This window comes from Gallus gallus, chromosome 1, assembly GCF_016699485.2.
Source record: "Gallus gallus isolate bGalGal1 chromosome 1, bGalGal1.mat.broiler.GRCg7b, whole genome shotgun sequence".
In the NCBI taxonomy this organism is placed as follows: domain Eukaryota; kingdom Metazoa; phylum Chordata; class Aves; order Galliformes; family Phasianidae; genus Gallus; species Gallus gallus.
Genome location: NC_052532.1, coordinates 146,173,873 through 146,199,499, shown reverse-complemented (window position 1 = coordinate 146,199,499; position 25,627 = coordinate 146,173,873). Strand labels below are relative to the sequence as shown.

The following is a 25,627-nucleotide window of genomic DNA, read 5'->3' as shown; positions in this document are numbered from 1 at the left end:
ACCTTCCAGATATGAAAATAACAGTAGTCATTTTCAGTCGGGATTCAAAACGCTTCCAGTTATTACCACAGTTTCTACCTGCATTTGCAAAGCTAGCTTTTAGAGACGGCTCTTTAGACTTAAGAAACTGTTGCACCTGCTATTCAAGAAGGACAAGGTTTGTACATCATACACGAAAACAAAATACAGTTTTCTCTCCAAAGCTTCTAACATCCTGCTCTCCCAAATTCAGACTATTAACATCACCATACAATACCTAACACTTAAAAAAGACAACATACGTCGTGAGCATTTCTGTGATACAGATACATGCTGAGACTGTATTTCTTACACCTAATCAGTTCAGTTCACAAAAACCTTCCAGCTCGCCTAATGCTTGTCCCTTTTGTTTATATCACTGAAATGCAGTTTATGTTTCAAAGGAGAAAGGAAATACTAAATACAGAACTTGCAAGGCAATTGAGATTTCATGAGAAGGCTACAGAAAGAGTCTTAAAAAAAAAAAACCAAACCACAATAACTGAGCACGCTGATGTTACAACAGCACCCAAATTTGCAAATACAATCTGCTGCTTTAATCATTCTCAAGCTCCCACTTAGCGTGCTGTGTCAGTTGTGAGCTGCAGAAGGGAACGTGCTCCTTTCAACAATCCCATGTTTGTTTTTACATCAAGTAACTTAATCAGAACACACACTGTTGCTAAATTTTTTCCTTAGTAATTAAATAACTATTCAATGCCAATTAATCACAGTTAAATAAAAGACTGTCACCAAAGTGCTATGTACACATTTGGGACTATTTAATGGTCAAATACTTGGCAGTATCAAAGTCAAATAATGATTCATTAAACCTCCTCCACTACACAATAGTTAGGCTAAACTTGACGTGAAAGAATCAAAACTCTTTTGTTCTCCATGAAAAAGGCATCTAACCTCAGAATGTGATACTTTTTACTTACAAACTCTGTAGACTGCTTTAATTGCATGAATCAGAATGTGTTCAGGTGCGACAGACTCACTTTGCTTCTGCAGGTGCTTACTGATACTTTGGAACTGATGTTCAAACCTATCATCCAAATAATGAAAACACTTGACAGTGTACCACACCTACTTAAAATGTTTATACATACTTCATGATGAAAGAAATACAATCCAAACTGAATCAACACTTGTGATGTAAACACCAGAAAAGAAGAGGATTTTTTTTTTAAACAAGAAATGAGGATCCTCCACAGGACCAACCAAATGCCACCAATAGCATTCAATACTGCGCAACGTAAATTCCAAGGGTCAAGGACCCTAAAAGCTGCTGTGCATTATTTCTAAATGTATTTGGCATTTCTGGTATCCTTTGTTGGCCACTGCATTCACTGAAATATTTCTCTGTAGCAGAATAAAGCAGACATAGGTTTTATATACCTGGCAGACTCTACTCTTTCTATTCACTTGCTTCACCATACATTGCAGAAATACTTCTTTACTCCTCCAATCCACTCATTTGCTTCTTCAGAAAATACAAGTTTTGAGGAGAAGGGCCTTCTAGCAACAGAAAGCATTTGCTCCGTGTGTGTGTGTGTGTGTGTGTGTGTGCCTGCACAGCTGTGCACACTTAGAACTTCCTCCTCCACCCTCACAGATGAGGCTAATCCTCAATCCAGGCAATCTTAAATACCTCCCACTTTAGTTGAATACACATTTTATTAATAAATGCTGCTTTACTTAATCTAAACAACTCCAAAGCAACTGGTCTAACTATAATTTTCACATACAAGAACACTGCGCTTACTAGGGGAAAAAGTCTTCAAAATCCCTTTAACAGTGAAGACATGGATGCTCCCCCCATCACCCAGTCTCCATGAAGAAAAAGTAACGAATTAAACAACATCATCTCCCACTCCCCAATGCAAACTAGTAGAAACTTGTCTGAAAGCAAGTTGTACCGTTAGGAATTGATTCAGTAAGGTACCTAATCATATACGTATAAATAATGAAAGCAACCTTAAGGGCAGCTGCACATTTGCCCCAAGCCAGCTGTGCCACAGAAACATTCTCCTGGTTTAAGACAACTTTAATTTGGAGGAACTCCACTTTGCTGCAACCTGCTTTCATCAGCAAGGAGAAAGCCCTGCACATCACGTTCTGCTGACAGTATGCTCCAGGTCCTGCTGGAAACAGGGATGCAGAGTGTGGGCACGAGCATGGTGACCATGTTACTGCACTGTCATCATTCGTTGCCCTGGGGAAACGCACTATGACAGACCACACTGAAGTTTTTGACAAGGTGAACTACAGGTAAAAGTGCTAACTTCCCCTAAAGAGAGAAGTAATCTACTTTAACAGTCCAAATTACAGATTATAAAGCCAAAGTAATTTTCTACAAACACGTGGCAGTAAAATAATGCTCAGACATTGCCTGAGCATGTAATAACATAATAACTTAATACTCAAAGGTGAAAATAAAAGGAACAACTGCACAGAACCAGCTATGCTTAAACATACATCCATTCAGCTACATTGAACATTTTTTCCCTTTCTGTCAGTGGCATAAACCGACAGCTCCCCATGTACTGTGTTGTGAAGCTATGGCATTCTGTGACTGATAAGTCTTTGCCCGTGCTCACTACACACACACATACACCATAAAAACAGGGAAAAAATACTGTGGCTACAAGCAGCCTTCCATTCGATCAAAGCTGTGACAAAAGTGGATTGTCCATATCAAATGTTGGCAGCAAGCAGACATTACATCAACCTTGTAAAATACAACTATGAAATCAACAAAGTAATTAAAGATGGATCACCGTCTTTGAAAGGAATTGTAAGTTTGTGAAATATTTCTTCAGAAAGAAATCTGGAAATGCATCTCCTACATAGCTGTCAATTACTGATCTACTCTGGCTTTTCTTCCATATTTCTACAAAGAAACGTCAATAGGTCTGTTATCTTTTTTTAATATATGTTTAGCACCACACATCCACATAACTGCCATATACAGCATTACTGTCTTCCCTACAGGCATCCTATAAATATAAATAAGAAATGCTATCCCATTTTTTTCTTTAGCAGCCTGAAACTGACAGGAATATTATCACTTTCTTAGACATTTGCAAATAGGCACAGTGGTGCTGGGCCAAAATATGCTGAGATCATAATATCCATTTATCTAAGCTGCCAGCATGTAATAAATTCAGGTGGGATGCTTTCTATCCAAATTAATTTACTACTTGAAAAGGACTTTTTACACAAATGCTGTCAAACAGGAAAACAGCTGGGAAATGGGAAGAAAATGCGAATGCTGTGTTTGATCTTATTTTTAAGTGTAGGATTTAAAGACGAAAGGATAACTATTGACAACGATAAGAATGAAAAACAGGCTTCTGTGTACATAATTTCTATTTCTACTGATGATGGAGATGTCTATGTTACCTAGCACAAATATAATGATCCCAACAGTACAGCTTTTTCTTGAGCTTTGTAGTCCATCAGCTTAGCTCAGGACTCCAATAACCTACAGATTAGAACTGCCTTGCTTGTAGGAAACCAGAAAAGATCAGTGCTCCATGCAAGCCTCACTTGTCCCTTTCTTAAACTGTATGGCATAATTAATTTGTTGTTCTTCTTCCCTCTTTCAGTGTGGTCAGAGATGCATTAATATTACTATCAGTTATCAACCATCCTCCTGCCACATTATAACACTCAATCTTTCATACATGATCGGTGATGAAGATGGCTCAAAGTACTAACAATATCCAACTCCAGAGCTATTTTCTGTTTTCCTGAGTTTTATGGATAAAATCCATACTTAATCATACTGAAACTAAAACACCTACTCTAATATACTATCAAGAACACATAAAAGCACAACTTAATTTCTACTATGTAGTGCAAAATAAACAACACTACAATGCACACGTCCAACCGAATTTTAAATATGTATTTATAAGAAGGAGTACAAGAGTCTACACTGGCCTCCTTCCCCTCCTGAATAAAGAAAAGAAGAACAAAAAAAAGGCAACCGCTTGCAACATTTATTCCAAGACCAGGTGTTAGGTTGTATTCTATCCACCAAATTTTCTGTTGATTTACATCACTTTATTCTACTTGAGATGTAAAGTGATCTATTTTAGCTTCCCACTTATTATAAAGCATCACTATAATAGAAACCTGGAAGAGTATATATGAAATATAGGCTTACAGTGGATTTTTACAGGCTACATCATTAAACCACAAACATCCAGTCATTGAAGAATATTGTGTAGTATAGTTCTCTCTTCTGCTATAAAACCAGTTAAGATTGAAATATGCCCCAACTGTTGTTTTGCTGCTATTTTGAGGCAAGGAGAAGAGTTTCAAATGAGTTCAACCAAACACTACCGATCAGGATGAACTGATTGATCTGAAGACTGCTGTTACTCAAATTTTTACATGATAGGAGAAACGTTGCTCTTAGAGATCTGGTGATCATACATCAATATGCATCTGCATAAGAATTAAAACAAAAAGGGAAAAATACATCATGTTTTTGGAAAGGTTTCCCAACAATAAATGGAGTTTTTCCTGTGCTACTTATGTCATCAAGACTGGTTTCAGAATAGGCCTTAGATACAGTATTTTAGAAAAGTCTCAGGAAAAAGAATATCACATAGCTTCTGCAAATACGCTCGTATGTACTCATTTTGTTACCATTCTTTACTTTTCCCAGGCATTGAAGTTAGAATGGCTAAATCAACATTCCAGCCTAAGATGTCAATAACCAAGACATTGGATATAAAGCTTTTCCCTCCCGAAATCTTCATCTGAAATTGCTATGTGGCAGATACAATGACCACCCAGAAGACAAGTATTATCTTGTATTTTATCAATCAGATGTAATCAGATCCCCCTCCTACATATTGAAGAGAACGCACTCCATCTGTTCTCTGCCATTTCTAAAGCCATGAAAGGGAATTCCATACAGACTATTGTGAAAGCTATGACAAGACTTCTGGCCTGTATCTTGCCCATCCATTTTGGAGGACAAAATCTTTGGGCAGCTGAAAGAGCAGAGGCATTTTATGTCCTTATCTGACTTTGAAAACAGTCGTCTTCTGCTTGGCATGTTACTTTGGTTCGATCGTTTTCTTCTTTTTAGCTTCAGTTTCTTTCTCTTTCCCTGTTCTTCTGGAAAACGTGAGCTGTTTGGCTCTGAAGTCCATTCCATACACACGCACTTAATGAAAATACCACTTCTTTTTAAGAACTCAAACCACAAAAGAGGCACTGCAACAACCCAGGTTTGGCTAGACAAAAAGCACTACAGATAACATCAGGTAAAAATCAGAACACCGTTCATTTTAGTTCGCTGTGCAAATAATTGAATCATTTGCTTTTAAAATTTTCTGCGTGTTAACAAAAAAAAAAAAAAAAGACATATCTTCCCCATGAACTTAAAGATTTTGCTTCAATTTAGGACATTTTAAACCACATCCTAGAGCAAAACCTCCTCTGGTCTTGCCCGTCAAAGCTGTTCTGCCTTTGGATGAATCAGTGAGTAAGTATGGCACCGGAAGAAGGCAAATGAGTGTTTGCCTGAAGGCTATGGCAATCAGCATGGGAAGGACTTCAGCTGGATTCAAATCCCTTTTTATTTTTGCCTAATTTGGGGCATGGAATGAATCCTTTCCCAAGGACGGGGCTGTAGGGGAAAAGGAGGGATGACTTCACCTCCTCTTCAGTTTTGTGATTGGCATCAAATTCCCCTTGCAAATCTGGCCTCAGAAGCAACCAAAAATCTTTTGTCTCAGAAGAGCTGAAGGCAACAACCACATCCTAACAATTTTCTTCAAGCAAGAATGCTGTCCAAAGGAATCCAGATATAGCCTGGCAATGCATTTCTTTGGGCCATCACCTTCCGGCGGAAAGAAAACTACTGTAAACTTCTTTACAGCCTAAACTATAATTAACAACACTGAAATGGAAATGTGGGTTATAATATACATTCAAATAAGAAAAAAGCAAAATACGACCTCTTCTCTTCTGTATATTAGATTCATTACATTTTTAAAAAGCAATTTTAATAATTAAATGCTGAGAATTGTGAAAAGTTGCACTGCATGGTATGCAACTTCATTGCACCCCCTCTACTGGGCAACTATTAGAAAGCTTCACCTGAAAAATAAAATTATACTAGGAGCAAGTAACTACAAGTGATGACTATGCTAAAACACCAACGGTATATAAATCAAAGCCAAATAAACTGTAATGTTCATATAAACATATACCTTATGTTCCTCCTTGTAGATTTCTTGACAACTGAATGTTGGGAGTATTTTACCTAAGTCCGTAGCTTAAATTATTGAAAAAACATATGTTTACAGTTATTTTGCTTAAAACTAACAAACTATCTAGTAAAGACCTTTAGCATTCAATTTTTATGCCTTTTAAATAATAAGAAACAAGGAAAGAACAGGAAACCAGCATACACTAACAGCAACCTTTCTTCACTTTTCTATAAGCAAAGAATTTCACACACATCAAGGAGAAAAAGATGACTTCTCTGAATAGTCATTCAAGCAAAAGGGAATACAATTTACAATCTATTTTGTCTTTGTTCAATTCAAAGATAGACTTCAATGTGAAGCTCTGATTTACAGCTGTCCAGCAGCATGAACACCTAAATAAACAGGCAAAGACAGAAGAGTGTAGTCTGTAACAATGGACTCCTGAGAATGCTATCGTTTGTTATTTGCATGACAGAAACTCCCAGAAGTGAATTAATCTGAAATCTGAAAGTGGGAGTCAAAGCCACTAGGCTGGACAACCGCATAGCCAGCGGCATGCCCTTCCCTCAGGAGTTTGTTGTGTCAGTGAAGGGAAACCAACACAATTGGCTGTAAAAGGAACAAAGAGCCAAGGGAAGATGCAGCAGTAAACTGGAACACAAAGTTGCAAGACAAGATGCGCACCTTTTTATTTTCTTTTAAATATGGGAAAACAAAGGAGTGAGGGAATGACTTAGTTTCCTTACTCATATGTTTAACTAGTCTCCGTTTATAGATATACCAGTATCACTGTAACCACAGTGTATCTCGAGAGATTATTTTAAGATGAAGGAGAGCGAGCTCGTGGATGAACTCTGCTGCACAGGGAGCAGGAAGTTGCAAAGATGTAAGCATGAAAGATAAGCAGGCAAAATGATGATAGAGGGTGGAAGATACACAGGAATGTGCCAACAGCTGCAGCTAACATGTGCAGAAATAGTAAAAGCTTTGCAGGAGCAGCAGGCTAATGTTTAAATGAAGCCACAATCTTTCTAAACCTCTTGGTAGGCTCCTCAAAATACACTGGGGCTGTAAGACCAAGAACGAGCCTTCTCTCCATCTGGCCCTGGGGAGGAGCTGCAAGACAGCCTTGTCAAAAGACTAGCTGGTAGAAGCTGCCAAATCTGGCACATTTAGATACTGCGAGGCTTTTGCACGTATTGATTTGAATTTTCATCCTGTGCAGATTTGACCGTTTGCATGTTCACTCTCCTTCAACTTCTGCTTCATTCACTCCATCTCCTTTTTCTGACTTTTCCTCCTCTTCATCTTTCCTCAACATTTATTCTTCTATTTCCCCTCACCACAGCAAGGCACAGGTTGTTGGACATAAACAAGCATACTTTAGAAGGGAAAGCCAACCCAAGCACAACACAGGCATGAAGCCTGACAAAGCTGGATAGCGGCTAAGAAACATGGATAGGTAAGACATACTGAGGTAGCGGAGAGGAAAAACCCGGTCAAAGAAATGGCTGAGAAAAATAACCCAACCCGCATCATATGACATTGACTCAACTGGGACAAACAAATGGGAAGGTGAACAAAAGGTGGCTACAACACTTCAAGTAGAACAGTGCCTGAGTTAATGTTTTGGAAATACAATGTGACAAAACCAGCCAGATAAGGAAACTGCAACAGCTACGTGAGTCATACAAGGAACAGGAAGGATGTTTTACACTGAAAAACATGAGAAATCCTTAGAGCAAATGAGATATCAGGTTGTGAAATAGTTCCCAAATTAAAACTGTGGAAGCCACAATGCTACTGTCACCCAAAGTAAGGTTGCAAAATACATTCATAAGATACTACATAGCCATAAATCAGTTGATACATACTGACTACTCAGAAGGTTATACTTAGATGAGGCAAGAGTTGCAAGCAGTTCAGAGAGATGCCTCTAGAGAACATCGCAGAGGATTTGATTTGAGTTACCCCTTGCATTAAACTGCTCTTAAAGAAGTATATCTCACTCCACTAACTGCAAAACTGTAGGGGTTGGTTGTGTCTAAGGCCGTGTCTTTAGAGTATACTTCAATGGATTCCTTTAATTTCATTCACACACGGTCTTCAGCTTTCACAGGGCTGATTAAGATTTCAGGTAGGAGAACTCTCAGCAAAATTTTCCTTCTTCCTTCAAAACAAACATGCCTGTCTTCGGGTCTTAACAGTTTACTTCTCACTTATTAATGTATTCATTTTGTTTCTCTAACAATTTTCATAATAAAGAGGGTTTTTTTTGTTTGTTTTAAATTAGCACCGTTATCTACTGAAACTCTATCAGACCCATTACAACAAAAGGAAGTTTCAGGATTGCAAGGAACTGGACAACTAAAAGAGCAATTAACTAAAACAAAAATACTTACTTTTCAGCTATCTATATCTAATCTATGTAGCACCATAAAATTCCCTCATGTAACTTAAAGTTGTACTTTGGAATAAATACCACAGATTTTCTAATAGTCACCAATCATAATCTCATCCTAGCTGTTATTCTGCATTTAATATGGCATTAACAAAAACCTCTGATAAAGCTGAATTAAAATGGAAAAATACACATATAATAAAATTAAATTACAGAAAAATCTCTGTGATTCCTTTTCCTCTTCGCATAACTGCATAACCAGAGAACTTGATCCTGGATCAGTTTGTGGGTACACTGTTAAAAATATGAAGCAGAAGTGTAACTAACAACAATAACAACAACAAAAGCTACTACGGAAGGCAAGATTGTGTCAATAGCCCAACCGTCATTAATATTACAAAGCATTAATTACTAAAAGTTAGCACTGTAGATATTTAACTGTAATATTTAGAGAACAAATGCTGACTCTAATAGTACTCAAAACGTAGCTTAATTTTAGAATGCATATGAACAGCATCCAATAAATTTTTCATCACAGTTGAATCGTATTTACAACGCCTCTTAGCTTCCAGAATGTCTATTTTGTCCTTGACTGACTCCAGAGAGGAAGTCCTTAAAGAGCAATTCACATCCCAAATACGAAAATACAATTTCTGAAGTTCCTAGTGGTAAACTATACAGTGGTGATGTTTTCAAGAAAAGGTTACAAGCAACTTTAAGTGTCTGGATCATTCCAGAATCCTTTAGGATCTTCTGGAAAACAGCATTATATTTTGTTTTTCAATTTTTAATAGTCTGCATTTTTTTCAAAGAAAGACCAGGGAAATTTCCTGACATCAAGGTTTTGTACGCTTTCAGTATTTTTCTGCAAAACTGTCATAATTAGTCACTGTCACAATTAGTGTAAGAAAATTATGGTTTTGTGAAACCAAAGTACAGCACATGATCCATGTGGTGAGATCTATTCCCCTTTACAAGACCTCTTATTTCAGCAGGGCATCACTCTCAAACCTGCAGAGGTCTGCCTACAATGGACCACCCCGGAAAGACTGGGACCTAAATTAAGTCAAGACGTTACAAATCATCTGAACTAAAAACCCAAACTAATACTGAAAATAGGACCTCAGATATGTTGTATAATAATATTAACAACATGCTACTGCTTGAATGGGTCATTTTCTTTCTCCTCAGTGCATTCAGACCCCCAAATGACCATTTGGTTCAGAAAAGAGATCCTAGAAGAACTGAAAGGTTCTGACATCAGAGAATTGAAACTGAATTTGAATCCCATTGAGAAGGTATGACTCATCTCTGAGGTTTAAATTAGATTATCAACAAAGTGAAGCAGCACAGTAAATCTACAATAAAAGATGAATGCCTACAGGAAAATAATTTTTGCCCCTAGTGGCAGATGCTTGAACTTTAAAGGCTCTGAGACTAAGCTCTTTGTATAAGCCTTCCTGATGTAAAACAATTGAAATAATTTCTTTAGTTGGTCCAACTTTGCTCCATATGCCACATGGAAACAATGTCTAAACCCTGTAAAGGAAAGTATATTGTCACTTCTAAACCAATTGAGGATCAAACAATTTACAGAAACCAAGACTTATTTTGCTGACAATTAAGCTCTACCACCAAGACTTGAGATTCAATGAAATTTGACAATTGTGAAGAAAGAGGCTTTTGTTTAAGTGAGTCTGAAGCATTTGGAAGAATCAACAGAAAAATCAGAAAACTGAATTAGATCTTAGTATGAGAGCCTTTGAGGATAGTCTAGAATTCAGTAATTAAACTGCCTTCTTTGCTTTGCTCTGTTTCCTCTCTGAATTGCTTTTGGTATAACAGCAGAAATAGAAATATGGGCTGATTTGGTATCAGTATTTTACCCATCACACTTCCTCTTAGATCAACGTTTGTTTGTCTAGTCCACTGGTGAAGCTTCGTTACAAATAACTTCCAATCTTTTAAAGATTAGATGAAAAACAAGTATGAGCAACTGCTGTACACAGTAAGGGAATCTGAAGAGCCTTTTAAGTCTTTTTCTCCCATGCTGAAAGCCATATTTATTCTGCAGTGATTTAGACACAATCCAAAGAAGTTTGCGAATTCTATTCTAGCACTGGAGATCACTAGTTAGTATAATATTCTTGCATCTTCTCCTCGTGGAATCAAAGAACGAACGTATTTCCTTGTTTCTTCAAGAAACGTGATACTAGCTTGTTCTCCTGTACATTTAATTGAAAAAGAAATACATAAGATTCCTGTTCAAAACATCTTCATGCCTACTTTACGATCAATAAAGAATAGTCAATAGGCATCTGAACGCCTTGCAGTGCAGAACTACAAAAAGCTTAAGCAGAGTGCAAACGTATTAACAAGCTAATCTGTCCTTACAGGACTGGATTTTAAGCTGAAAACATCTGAGATCATTTCAGGCTCTGGATTTTGCATTTCACAAAATGTTTGTGTGTCATTTGAAAGTACATAAGGTTTCTTTATTGCGAAGCTAAAATGGGAAAAAAAAATTAATGAAAATCTGTTCTTTCCACAATTATCTTGAAGCAAAAGGCCACTTTTTCTGCATCAGAGTTTATTCCTCCTTAATTAAAAAAAAATGTTAGTTTTTTTTTTTTAAAAAAAAGATTTTGTTGTTGTTTTCAAATATAAGTAGCATTTACTGAATGGCTTTGAATTCAATGCTAAACAACAGCCATAACTTAATTATGAAGAAAGATCGTTGTCACTATTTGGAATATCAAAACTTGTCAGCTTTATAAAAACCTCAAGGCATTTTTTTTTTCTCTCAAGTTTCATTCTGAAAGTGCTGAACAAATCTTGTTTCTTCATAAAGAACAGCTATGAATAAGACAGACCCTGAACTCCCACACTGTAACGTATACGAAATTCAGTTCCCCTACCATAAGATTTAGAGCGGAAGTCTAAATTTGGTGCTATGAGGCCCTGGAAGAGCCTGAATCTCTGTCATGTACCTAGGCTAACGTTAACCTTCGTCAAAACCCTTCTTTGTCTCGTCATTTCTCATTGTATATAATCTTCAAACTGGAATCTTAAATTATTAGAAAACAGAAGAATTCAGGGATTTGCAGAAGTTCTATTATTTTACTACTTGAAACTTTGATCTCCATTATTCAAGGGAAAACGTTATTTGGACAAACACACATTTTCTACTTTATACTTAACAGCTCAACCAAGTAAGTAGCATACAATAAATGTGACCTGAATGGGCATAGGAACCCTGGAACTTAACTTTGCTTTTAGTCTCTCCTTCTGTAAACTGAAAGTTAGGCTCCTACCTCATTAGACACTGAGAAGTTTTACTCACACTTACAGGTTATAACACAAATAGAAGTTCTTCTCTAAGTTGCCCAGCATGAAGGACATACCCCACTTCAGCAAGAGGGAAAAGAAAACAAGTAACTAGAGACAGAGAACCACGATTCTAATGAAACTGTTCATTATCCCATGTAATGAGATGATCACTGCATATAAAACATTTAACATTCTAAGAGAAGACAGACGCTCACCACCTTCTCTGCAAAGACCAGCATGACATTATAAATGTAAGTGCACTAGAAGAGATGAATGAGGCAGCATAAAGTTCACGGCTTTAAATGTTCATACTAAAACAAAAGAGAGAAATAAAAACACAGAACTGAGTAAATGCCCCCAGTATCACATTACTTACTGTCCTCTGGTCATGTTTTAGAAAGGATGGGGTGGGAACAGTATTCCTGTATGAGAAATTAGTTATGACATCTTAAAAACAGATGTAGAAAACTTTGAAAATTTAGAGTGAACTGAATCTGTTTTGGGTTGTGAACACGCAAACTGATGAATGTGAAACTACTCTAAGAAATGAATACATGCAGGAAAATGGGAACATGTATTTCCGATGAAGGGAAGCTTACCACAAAGCAGTAGGGTGTTGCTTTTTGCCTTTTTTTTTTTCTGCCTACACACAAATTAGCAATATTCTGCATTGCATCATTTGCATCTTAAATAGACAATAACTTCATTGAGAAAAAAAACAGGTTTACCACACACATGCAATCTCATCATATCTGATAAAAAGAAAACTGAGAAAGAGAAATGTTAGGCCATCTATCCTTCATCTATTATATCTTATAACTGCCAACAATAATGTTCATGTTCCAAATCTTCATCTTCTCTTTTTTCCACGTGCTGTCAGATTATTCTGCACTCTGCATCTCAACACTAACACAGGGTAGTGAAGATTAATGCTTGGAAGAAAGCAAGATATATGCAGAATACAGTTTAAAGAGGTTAGGAGAGGTGGAAGAGTAGCATTCAAAGACACAGAAAGTAGAGGATAAATTCAGGTTTACAGGGGGTGAAAATGGTCAAGGGACATGCTGACAGAAGCATGATCATACAGGGAGCTTTAACAACTTCCTTTGAGCTCAAACATCTAATATACTCTATGAGTAGCTCATTATAAAAGTTCAAGTTTGAGGTGTATTGTTGACCTCAATAAAACTTCTCAATCGGCGAAGTGAGGATGGATGATGGAAAGCATATCTGTAAGAACATCAGGTCAGCAGTCATTCACAAGTCTTCTACAGCAGTGAAAAGCCCGAAAGGAAAACAAAAACATGATCATACAATTCACTTCTACTCTGAACCAGACAACTGAGAATAAAGACTTGCTACCTTTCTCCAATATACCACTCAGCTTGCTTTGTGCTCTGGCCAAAACAGCTTAAACTTCTCCACACAAATCAGAAATCTCTTCATTCCACAATTTCTAGAGACCACCACAACTAAATGTTCTGCTCAAGCAGAAAACAAACACTAAGTCAACTAAACCTACAAGTCAGAATCACCTCAGAAAATGTTCAACAAGAGCCCAAATTTAAATGAATATTAAAAAAAGAACACCAAGAATGAACAGTAACCAGTTTCAAGGAACCTACCCCAAAGTAGGTAATGTCATGAGCAGTAATTAATATCCGTTACAAAATTCATTATAGGACTATTGTCCAGTAGCTAATAAATCAAAAACACTACCAAACAAGTTTTTCATATACTTGATATTATTTTAAAATAATTTGTAAATTTTTCTTAAGACTGTTAGCTGTCAACACATATAGCCTGCCATACTACTGCCACTTCCAAATAAAGCATTATTTTGTATTAAATAAGCAGAAATCAAAACTTGAGGAAGCTCCCCTGTATGTATTCATCTGTATACATAACAAAAAACACTGACAACTTATCTATCCAAACTGATTCCTAGAAAAAGAATACCAGGGGAAGACAGAAAGCAAGCAAGCAATATCTCATATTATTCACAAACAGATAAGTAAGTAATTCTGACTACTGAGTTTGCACCTTTAAACTGAACAGGACAGTAAAGCAGACCTTGAGACAATACCTCCAATGCAGAGATACTCCACTTGCCTACTTTTAGATTTCTATCATTCAGTTTTCACTTTGGAGTGCCAGAACAGGCAGATTCACATACAACATCCATTCTTTTCTACAGTAAAATTTTAATTTTGGATCAAGAAGTGCCCTTTGTTTCCAAGTACTCTCTAAGATCACCACAGGCACAAACTAATCTTCACTTGTTGCATAATCTGCAAGATGCTGGCAATCTGAAAAAAAGAATAATTAATTCACCCAGATGCTGCAGTGCAAATTACCTAGGATCATCTGGGAGAGAGATTTCTGTGCATTATAAAACAGAAGAACGGAGCTAATGAAATGAGTTTGCACTCTAATAGTCTTTCCTTTCTTTCAGTTAACAGCCATTCTGATAAAAAAAAATATAATAAAAACAGTCTGCAAGCACCACAGTGGTCTGTACGTCACTAAGAGATGACAATAAAAAGTTACAGAATAGGAAAGAATCAAGAAAAGCCAGAGCTCTGATGTACAGGGCTTTCTCCTGGGATGCCGGACTCCTGCCTTCTGGACTCTTACTAAATCAGTGAGTGAGGAGACTGCGCCTCCCTTCCCACACTCCATGCGCATGCTCTCACCATCACCTGGCTGGCTGCCATCCCTGCCCTACTCTTCACAAAGTAATTCTTTCAGAAATACTTCTACCTTATTCCAAGATAGAATGAAACTGGGTTTCTGATAACTTTTTCTTAATTTCTCAAAAATGCTGATTTCCCACCCAGAACTGGTGTCTACAAACAAGGAAGAACTTCTTCACTGTCAGAGTAACAGAGCACTGGAATAGGCTGCCCAGAGGCTGTGAAGCCTACGTCTATGGAGATACTCAAGACCCATCTGGATGCCTACCAACCAGTGTTACCTGCTGTAGGGAACCCGCTTTAGCAGAGGGTTGGACTCTGTGATCTCTAGAGGTCCCTTCCAATCCCTGCAGTTCAGTGATTCTGTGATTTGGCAAAAGAGAAGGCCCTAACCATGTGGTGCCTCCAGTCCTCACGGCTCAAAACAATCAAAGCAACGCCCAGCAATTTTTTTTAGCAGATAATGGGAAAAATATATATATACTTAATCTAGTTATTATCAAATCCAAGAAATCTTCATCCTTCACATTATCTCCAAAAGGTGATTTGCAGCACCGCCTCAGCGAGGCCTTCTTTTACCCCCCTCACAGTTTTTCACCGCAGCCTTCCCTTCAACCATTTCCTTCTTACTTGTAATAACTCTTGTCAAAATCAGGCTGACACCTAAGTGAGACTAAAATGTAATGCCTTTTTTTACTTCGTTGCTACGCTTGCCATGTTTCTGAACAACTTCTGTTCTGTCTTCTAAACCCAACACTTTTAATTAGATTTATCTTCGTCAGCTCCTCTGTGCTTCCTTTTCCTTTGGCTGAGGTGGAGCAAGAGTAGCTTGCTTTGTGGTTGCTTTAGCAAATGAAAAACCAGAACTGCAGTATCTGGGCAGGTCAGCATTTGGTCAGAAATGAGTTTCACAGCAGGCCGTTTTCCCCACCAGGGGATTTTAATGCAAGGAAGATAGAAAATCCCTGAGAAGGCATGAGAAATCTTGTGCCAGGAAAGCAGGAGTTTGCACTTGGAAGCGGTCATCGGTACCAGCTTCCCACTGTTTCCATCTTAAATAATGCACCATGCCCTCCTACAAATAGTTTTCTGTAAACCTCTTCATTTTATCTCATGTATGGAGGATAAATAGGGTGAGCACTGATTTGGTGAACCAAAAACACAATGAGTTTGTCTCATCAGTTTACAGCCAAGTTTCATTCAATTATTACTGTAGAGAAAAATAGGATAGAGTTCAATTGGGTTACACTAATAGATAATAAATGTAAACATAACTCCAGAGTGCTATTTACTAACTTTAAAGACTACTCCTACAGTAATCAACCTTATAAGGTTCCTGACAGAATCATAATAGCGATAAAATACATGGAAGTATAAAGCTATTTAAACTCTTAACAAAAGCCATGATAATACTAGCAGTAAATGAGCAACTCCCACAAAATATCATTTATTAATCACGCCCTGATAAGGATTGAAGTACACAGTACCATTGTTATATGAAAAAACATTAAAGGTTTTTTTTTTTTGGTGAATGAATGTAGCAACCTAACAGGTTTTAATTACCACACCTACTTCAGTGACGAGCTGTTCCACTAAAACACCCAAACATAATATTTACAACCCTGTGTGGTTGTTAAGAATCTCAGTGATTGATGGGACATATTGTGTTGTCATCTCACCACCAACAAATGCAAGTGATTACCAACACGGAAGAGAGAAGCCGTGTTTTTATTTTACAACAAGAGGCTGTCCCATAGGGACTTCTTTTCAACATAAACTAACAAACCTATGCACACGTGAACCTGCTTTGCAGCCTGGCAAAGGGAGTCTCAAACAAAGCCTTTGCTACACTAAGGACAACGTATTTTTTTGTATTAGCTTAAGAGAACATGCAAGCTGTCAAGAGAGCTAGTATACTTTTACACAATCCCTCAGAATTCATCTTGACCACAAGGAAATATCTGAAAACTGCATCAGAAAGATAGCATAGATCTTGTTTCAGAAAAAAAAGAAAGCAATTGAATCATTGAGTCAAATAGGAGTACAATACGTTTTCTGGCATCACTACTGAATATTTATATCGGTGATGAATGAGACTACAAACGAAATATTTTAACATGAAGCTTTGCCTTGTTAACTGCATGATATGCCAAAACACCACCTACTATAAATCACAGGGTATAGGACCAGTATTTCTTGTTTAAACATGTTACTCGTTCAGCAGAATCACTTGTGTGAACAAGCATACATTAATGTACACTAACTAAAGCAGTTTCAGTATCCAACTGATAGAACTATAATTTACCAACCTCATTATCAGCATTGTAATTTTCAAACTGCTGAAATATCGTATTTGTTGCAAATATTATACAGCTTAAATACTTTAAACAACAAGGCCCATTTGACGCTTCTGTCAGATAAAATGCAGATAGGCACTTGTGCACTGATGAACAAGCGTTTAATCCTATAAAGAAACTTTCTCTGTCAAATTATAGATGTTTCAACACATGATTTATGAACACCATAATTAAAATCCTTATGCCTTAAAGAAAAACAAACTCTTCATTATAACATCAGCTTTCTTTCACATTTTTATCTTTTAATAGTTGGAGTTTGCTTTATACGCTGCTGTTAGCTATCAGTTCAGCACATCATTTCTGGAAGCCACGACAGAAGAACATAACCTTGGTCAAACCTCGAAGTTTGGGTAAGCAACCAAAGGGATCAATGCAGCTTCCATAAAGCATTTGAGGGCGGGGAGTGGGAAAGCTGCTAATTTAACAGATAAAGGACAAATCACACAATTAATTATTTTCTGTCTCTAGAAAGACCAGAATGCTGTAATGCCTGCCAAAATATTTTTCCTCATTCCATGAACCATCAGAATCAACAGTTTGGAGAGACAAATTAAAAAAACGGAGGGGAAAAAAAAAAAAGAAAAAAGAGCTTCATTTTCAAATGCATTTCTGTAGCAGTCCTCATTCAATTTGAATTTTAGACAGAGGAGGGGGAAGAGATTTCTATTTTATCTGAGCAAATTCATGCATATCACTCATTCATTCTTGTAGCACCCATCAGCACAGCAGCAGCAGGTTTCAGTTTCCTAAACTCAATGCTGTTCAAAATTACACAGAATCTCCACTAAAACTACCATTACTGAAAGTGATGCAGCTACACATTAGCATTCCTTCTCTAAAGAGATCTCTGTTCCCAAATCCCAGAAAAGAACAATTTATTTACAAGCCAGGCAAGTAATCTTGAATCAAATCCTGAAGCTTGTCAAAGCCAGAATCTCCTAAATATCAATGAGAAACTAATTTTAAAAGAGGGAACTCCCAATTCAACAGTCATTGCAGCTGAGGTTCAAGTCCCTTTTACTTCGCTTTCTATCATGCTTGTTTTAAAATATTTCAAACATCTTAAGAAAGGAATGTAAGGAATAATGGCTGAAGGTCTCATTGACTGGACCAAAACTCCACAGAGTTATCTGACTTTTCTCCACTAAGTTCCTGAACTCAGCGTTACATGAGGCGAAAAAGTTTACTCTGTAAAAGATTAAGAGAAAAGTATTGCAGATAATGAGGATAACTAAACAGAACCACTTCTGTTCAGTGTAGAGGTTGAAAATCCATTCCTCAAATGCCATCTCTAAAAATGTAACAGATAAATTTTGTTAGCCTTCTAACAAGCTGTTGCAATGCCATGCTGGGATAAAACAGATCATGCTGCCCTCTTGTGCTAGACCTGCACAGAAATCAACTCCTTTACTCCTGCAAGTGACACGTAAAGAGGAATATCAAAAGCATTCACTATGAAGTGTGAACGTCCGTATTTTCCTCCTTACAGACATCTTGACATGCCTGCAACTCTCTTACTGGGATTTGGGTAGAAGAAGAAAGGAAGGTTCTAAAGAGCGAGCCAACTTCTTGAAAGGAGAAAATAAGAAAGTTCTGCTAACAAAGTCAGATGAGATGAATTCACAAAAACAACCACATAATCGATAAATTCCCATCAAGCTTTCACTACAGCTGCTTCAGTGGTGCCATACAGATATCTACTGATAATTTAACTTTCAGTCATAAGTATCTGTTCTTTCTGAATTCTGGGTAACACAGTAAGCTTTAGTCACTTCGGATTATCAGCTCAATAGGGTCAGGTTCAGTGCTTAAGAAAGAAACAGTTGTGCATTAGCAAGGTTCACCTAATGCAAAACACCATCAAAACAGCAACGTATAACTGCTTTTAGATCTATGCCAAATTACAGAGAAGTGGAATTTGTGTAGATAAAAATATTTTCGAGTGGGGAAAATAGAAAGGAGAGGGGTCCTCATACTTCTGTTCTGTCTGTGCTATATAATCCAAGTTCCTAAAAATATACCTATATTCTTCATTGTCTGAGTGAGACACCCATTACCATTCCCTTAACAAACCCCCCTATACACTGCTGACGTAATGTATAAAAAGAGGTCTTAGTCTCATGCTTAAGCTGATCCAAAAAGCATTTTCTTTTTTTTTTTTTCTTTTTTTTTTTTTTTAAGAAATAAGTCATTTCATTTATTCACCACGACTGATTGGATCTACACTGTTGGGAGTTGACAGACATGTCACGATTCAATACATATTTCCATTTCCTAATGTCGACTCCCTGATGCTGCTCATCAGTCTGTTTCTCCAGCAAGAACCACCGAGAGCTTGGGATGTCTATTAATTTCCTTCCTTCCTCAACTTTGAAAATGGATCACTGTGTGTTCAAAATACTGACTACAGCGTTTTTAATTGGAGATTATTTCTGGAGAAATAAAAGAGCGAAAGTCACTTCTGCAACTGCTCCTGCAAACGTTTCAGAGACTTCACACAAATACTGGAAACACACTGGATGCTTAAATGACAGATCTGTCGCTACAGTATCAGCTTTGCTAATGTGAGATATGCTAACTAATAGCTTGGCTTGACTGCTACAATCACAGCACTAAAAAAAAAGAGGCTTCAGTAATTTCAACTTCTTTTCAGTGTCTATTTCATAGTGTAGCATCTTTAAAGAAAAAAAAGAAAGAAAAAAAGGCTTTTACTTAAACAAATCCTACCCTAATACAAATTCTAAAAGATACATACACAGAGAAAATGAAAACAAAACCACCTCAATCAGGTGTCCAAACAAAGATATTCAAAACAGAATTTCAGGACTGCTACACGCTGCAGTTCTGAACAAGAGCATCACATCTCCCACGTCATCTTTTTCTTTTTCCTGCTCCAAAAGATGTTCAGATCAGAACATCTGTACCTGTGCATGCTGTCGTGACCGAAAGAAAGATGAAGCAAAATAAATTTATACACACTGAAGTTAATCTTCTACTATAAAATATCCGCTGATAAATAGAAACATACATCAGTAAGTCACGATGGTGTGTGAATACCAGCGATAGGCAGGTTGTATGAATGCCACTCTTTTACAAAGCACTGCTAATTTGAGCTTCACAGTATGTTACAAAGCAAACCATTTCTTATTGCTGTACACTGTCCCTGATGTTTAGTCTATAGCTCTGACTTTATTCGTTACAATGAGCCACGGTTTTCGGCATTCTTACAAGATGATTATGTGTTCCTCAAAACACACTGTTAGTGCACACACTGCATACAAAAAGGTAAGAGGATAAACACTGCTCTTCTGACAACAAGCCCCATTAGCACTGTAATTTCTTGTGACATATATGCTCTCACTGGCTTTCTACTGAGCTTACTGCTTTACTTCTAACCCTCTGCAGCGGCCTTCAATTTTCATTACCACAGACACAGAGTACAAGCAGACCATGTAACGGCCTTAAACTTGTGCAGCTGTATTTTTTTTTTTTAAAGGAGGAAATTATGTATGTTTTTTTCATCATACTATGGATGTGAACCTCTCCTACACATGAATATGTTTCCTGAAAATATTACTACTCTCTCTCAAACAACAAAGCTATCCCTATGCACCCTTACAGTTATTAAACAGCCCCCAGAAGGATGAAACCAACCCTATATTCCTTTCCTTCAAGAGAATGAAGGCCAGAAGGCACATCAGATCTCGGGTCATTAACTCAGCACCACTCCACTTCCCCAACTCTCTTAACTCTGCTCCAGCTTCTCCCTCTCCCTTCTTCTGAAGAGTGTAAGGATCTGCATTACAGTTTTAAATTGCATTCTATTGTCCATTCTGGAAGGATATTAAGCTACACAGTTTCTCAACAACTGTGAATTACCACGCTTGCTTAGAATTATTTTCTATAAAGGGCAAATGATTGCTGGGGTCAAATTTCCAAAGAAAAACACAAGAAAGGCATCCCCACAAAATACATGCATATACATGCACGATGTCACAGAGACCTTTGCTAACTGTATCAGATCAGCACCAACCAGCAACTGGTGCAGCTGGTGCTACTAGCAATAAGCTGTTCAATGAACAACACCAAAACCACAGTTTTGAAAGGAGTAAGATCAACTATCAATACGCAGTCAACATTCTGACTTCTAAATTTAAGAATACAATAGTAAGCTTTTATTAAAAGCAGCAGAAACCACAAGTGTGTAAAAAAAAAAAAACAACTTTCAATTTATAACTGCTCAGAAATAGAACATTCAACATAATGAGTTACATTAAATGTTAAGGGTTTTTCGACAATTAAACTTACCTATAGGATTTCTGTCAAAAAACAGGACAGGAGCTTTCAAAATGGATTTAAACATTTTGTTGTGTAAGGTCTGACCAGAATTAACAAGAACTTGAAAGACCAGAAGACTTCTTATTATGCCAAACAGTATCGTAGCCACCGTTAAACCTGAAATTAAAAGAAAAATTGACAGAGCATGCATACAGATACACATCTTTCACAATAAATAAATAAATAATAAAAAAGATTACAGTATAAAACTGAACAACAAAATAATTCTGTTGATTTCTGCATACAGCAAGAAGCCAAACATATGCCTAGGGGACACTAAGCACAGAACAGAGCTACCTGGTATTTGCCATTAGCTGTAGTTAGTCATATTTAAACAATTTCTCTTTCTCTCTTCAAAAGAATCACTACTTAATGGAAATGCAAGAAATGTCTGTTAACCCACTAAATAAATCTGTATTATAACCTTCCGCATAACAGTTCTGCTAAGAAATTCATTTCACAGTGCCATGTATAATTGTGGCTTGCAGAGGTCACTGTGAACATTCAGCATTTGCCAGCAGGTATTAACCAAGTAATACATATACACGGCTATTTAGCAACAACCTTGAGTTATTCTCAATCAGCTCAAACCACTCATGCCATGCTTCCCCTTGTAAACCACATCAAATCATTTAAATGATGTATATTTCTCTAACACAGGACAAGATGCATCCCGTATGCAGTGTGAATAGAGTGCTTCTAGGGAACTGGTTTGCAGACTGTCTGTGTTTCTTCTGGGCACATCTCCACTTACAAGACAGAGGTGCTACAAGGCAAAAGATGGAAACAAAGAATGATGAGATTGCTGCTGGTCTATTTGCTGCAAGTAGCCCGCCATGTGCTTGCCGAGGTTCCCAGCCAATGAAGAGCAAAGTCCAAAGCTGAACAGCAAAGTTGTTAACCTTGTACTTGGCAGTTCTGCAGGCCTTCCAGGCAATCTGCTCCAGAAACTGAATGCAGCCTCCACAAGCCCAGATGCTCAGGCCTTGAGGACAACCTTGTATTAGACTTTAACTACCAACCTAACACATAACCTGTTCTAAGGACAGGGAGAACCTGGATACGAGTCAGGTACAGCTATGGTACAGTGGTAGAATGAGGTTTTACATGATACAATGTTGTTAGGCCAATTATCACCTCCTGTTTACAGATGTATCCTTTCAGAATGCAAGAAAATGTCTAACGACTCTGTTTGTCTGTATGCCCTTTTTTTGCCTATATTCTGCTCTGCGTGGAGCTGTTTTTAAACACGAAAGCACATGGGTGGGATGAGAGTTTGCTTGCTTTGTCCTGACCGCTATAGTTCCAGGCCAGGTAGAAGAAGACTCATTTTCTGAAAGTCACTGCATGTGCTCCTCCAGAAAACCTGGATCAGGCAAGAAGAGAGAGCAGAAGAGCTACCAAGCAGAGACAACAGGGCAGAGCTTTGGCTCAACCCATCACCTTCAGAAATCTGAACACACTGTTTGGACATCTTTTGCAGGCAATATTGCTCCTCCCACTACAGTCTGGAGAGAAATGGGAATGGCAAAAATAAGTTTTTCAGTGGCAAATAAATTACATTACACATTAATTTTAACCTCATTATCCAGGTCTTTCAAAGCCTAAAAGTAGATGGCTGGAGGAATGGATGAGGATGGAAAGCGCTCCTGGCAACCCCATATTTCTGCACAACTTCATTCAGTCTTTGAAGCTGACAGAAGTTGCTGGTGTGGCACTCACTGCACAAATCACCTGACGACACCTAATGGCTGGTGGAAAAAGGGAGGAACAACACTACTGTCAAGTCTTTCCTCCTGTCTGTCTCAGGCAGGTTTTTGCTTACCATGCTTACAAGCTTACCTCCTCAGCACGAGAGGCAGAATCTCCTGATAAACTCATTTTATACAAAAGCTATGGACGTGGCACCTCAGTTCTGACCACTGAGGATTCCCATTAAGGAAATTTTAATCTTCTAAATCTTAATCCCATTGAAACAACAAGGACCAGGAAGGAACTACCATGGTGATTATTTTTTTAAAACATTGACAACAATTAAAAAAATTCTTTAATTACTTTGCATCATTTCAGAGGATACAGAAAAAGTTAAATTATGTGTTTCGTGTGGAATTTACTATCCTTTTATAACTGTTTTTCAACTTACAATTTTATGTAAGTAACAATGCTTTCTCTCCAACCACTGCAAATATATCACTGATTTATCTGAACATTTCAATATCAAAGTTAACTTTCGCCGTTCTGTTATCTAGAAGAAAATTTGCCTTAAAGGATAAAATTTTCTGCAATTTGATTTAGGTTATATGGTCAAAGAAAGCTAAGTTTGACATTCTTAATCATACTGTGCAGTCCGCTGATTGGCGCATGAAATAAGACATTACAGAGAGAAAATAAAAGCCAAGTTATCTGGCTCCTACATTGCTGTTTCCCAGGCCAAGTACAAATACTTACATCACGTGGATTCTCACAAAGAAAAGAAAAATAATAAAATAATAGACTCCACTTATCCTCTCATGCAAGAGAGACGTTTCCAATGCGTTCAGAGAATACTCTTCTGCTATCCTACCTGTTTTCTCAGACCTATCACTCATATCACAATCAAGAAATTACTATGCCGTGTAAAACCATAAAACACTAAAAGTGCTCAATAGCAAAGCCTGAGAGCATATTTCTACGCGTTATTTTCCAATGTTAACTTTTAAAATGACATTTCAGACAAGTATTTTAAGATGCCTCGATGTCTGAATGCAAACATTAGCGCCCTTTTCTGGATATTAAAAAGCATATGGATAACTATTATATGTATTATAATATTATATATTGAAACACATATGTAGAATATATATTGAATTTTTCTTTAACACTGCTTTGCATACTCATCCAGGAGGCTTTTTAAAAACTGGTTCTTTTGCTATGGCACTTCAGAAGTAACACTGCCATGCCAAGTTTTATAACAGTACAGAATGAGTACCAATTTCAAATCCCTCTTGCCCAACCATATAATGACAGGAGAAAGAGCTCAGTAATCTATTAATAAAGACAACAACCGTAAGCTTACTTTTTGAATGCTTAACTTTCTAAAATCTAGGTAAAAAAACTGAAGAGTCTGCATTCGACCTATTGTATCTATCTACTTATTGATTAATTCCAGTAAGTTTAGTAAGGAAGCAAGACTGATGCCCCCAATCTGTTAAGACGTTGCTCAGTTCCTGCCAGAAATCACATTGCCATTGCCATTGCTTTGCACCACTCAAAATTGTTTATTATAGTAGGTTAAATAATAGATCTTTAAGGTCTACAGACACATGCACACGTGTCATTACCTGCGTAAATTCCCAAATAAAAGGTAAGGTCTAGATGTTCAGTCTCATTTGCTCCATTATTTCCATTTGTTGTAACATTCAGCTTTTCTTGATGATTTGCCCTGTGGAAATGCATACAGAAGATAACGATCATCAAATCACATTCTGCAAATATTCATGAGCACGTTTAACTGTTTCTGCATTCAACTCTATTGAAATCTTCAGTTCAAAAGATCCCATGCACTGATGCTGCCATGCACCACACCATGAGAAGAAGCTGTCACAGCCGCAGCATAATGTTTCATTCTTTTCCACACACAAAATGAGTAGAGATAAGAAAATATCAAGCAGATTCTGAAGTTTCCTAGAACAAGTTTTTTCCCATACCTATACAATGACTTCTATTTGACAAACAACTCTTGAGCGAAAAGACAGGAACAACTGATCAGTTTTCACCATTAACTTACCAGTAAGAAAGCCACCAATCCTGGAGCACATATGCCACCTTGAATAAAAGAGGAAAATACAGGAATCATTTTGCAAAATGAAAAAAAACAACATAAGAAAGTTAACTTCCTTGCTATTCTTTTATGTTCTCTGGGAAAACATCACATATTCAAAAAAGTATGCCATCCAGTCTTTCAAGATTAGCAGCAATTTGCAAAGCACATTAGAAGATTTATGAGATCCCTCTACAAAGAAAGAAGTTACCTTAAATTACCTTCCTTGTTAGTAAACTAAAGGAAAGCAAGACACTTAAGCAAGTAAAACATACTAGCTCTTCCTAACATATGTTAATTGCACATTAAAGAACACACATTTTCAGTTCCTAAATTTGCCACTACAGATATTTCAAAATGCTTTTTGATTAACAAACTTTCTGATGTTACCAGTCCAGAAATTTGTGTTTACAGGAGATAATTACCAGAAACAGAATTGAAAGAGG

At 37.2% G+C, this 25,627-nt stretch overlaps 1 protein-coding gene across 7 annotated transcripts in view; it reads right to left on the bottom strand.

Moving 5' to 3' along the window:
* The window catches only part of ABCC4 (ATP binding cassette subfamily C member 4), a 225,174-nt gene that overhangs the window by 72,644 nt on the left and 126,903 nt on the right, over positions 1-25,627 (bottom strand). For all 7 annotated transcript variants that reach the window (XR_001462767.4, XM_040699617.2, XM_046941333.1 and 4 more), the window contains 3 exons: positions 25,149-25,186; positions 24,703-24,803; positions 21,353-21,499 (listed from right to left, as the gene is read on the bottom strand). Coding sequence is in view for 6 of the 7 variants with exons in the window: in XM_040699617.2 (XP_040555551.1) it covers positions 21,353-21,499; positions 24,703-24,803; positions 25,149-25,186 (286 nt within the window). In the remaining variant the exon portion in view is untranslated. The remainder of the gene's footprint in view (positions 1-21,352; positions 21,500-24,702; positions 24,804-25,148; positions 25,187-25,627) is intronic.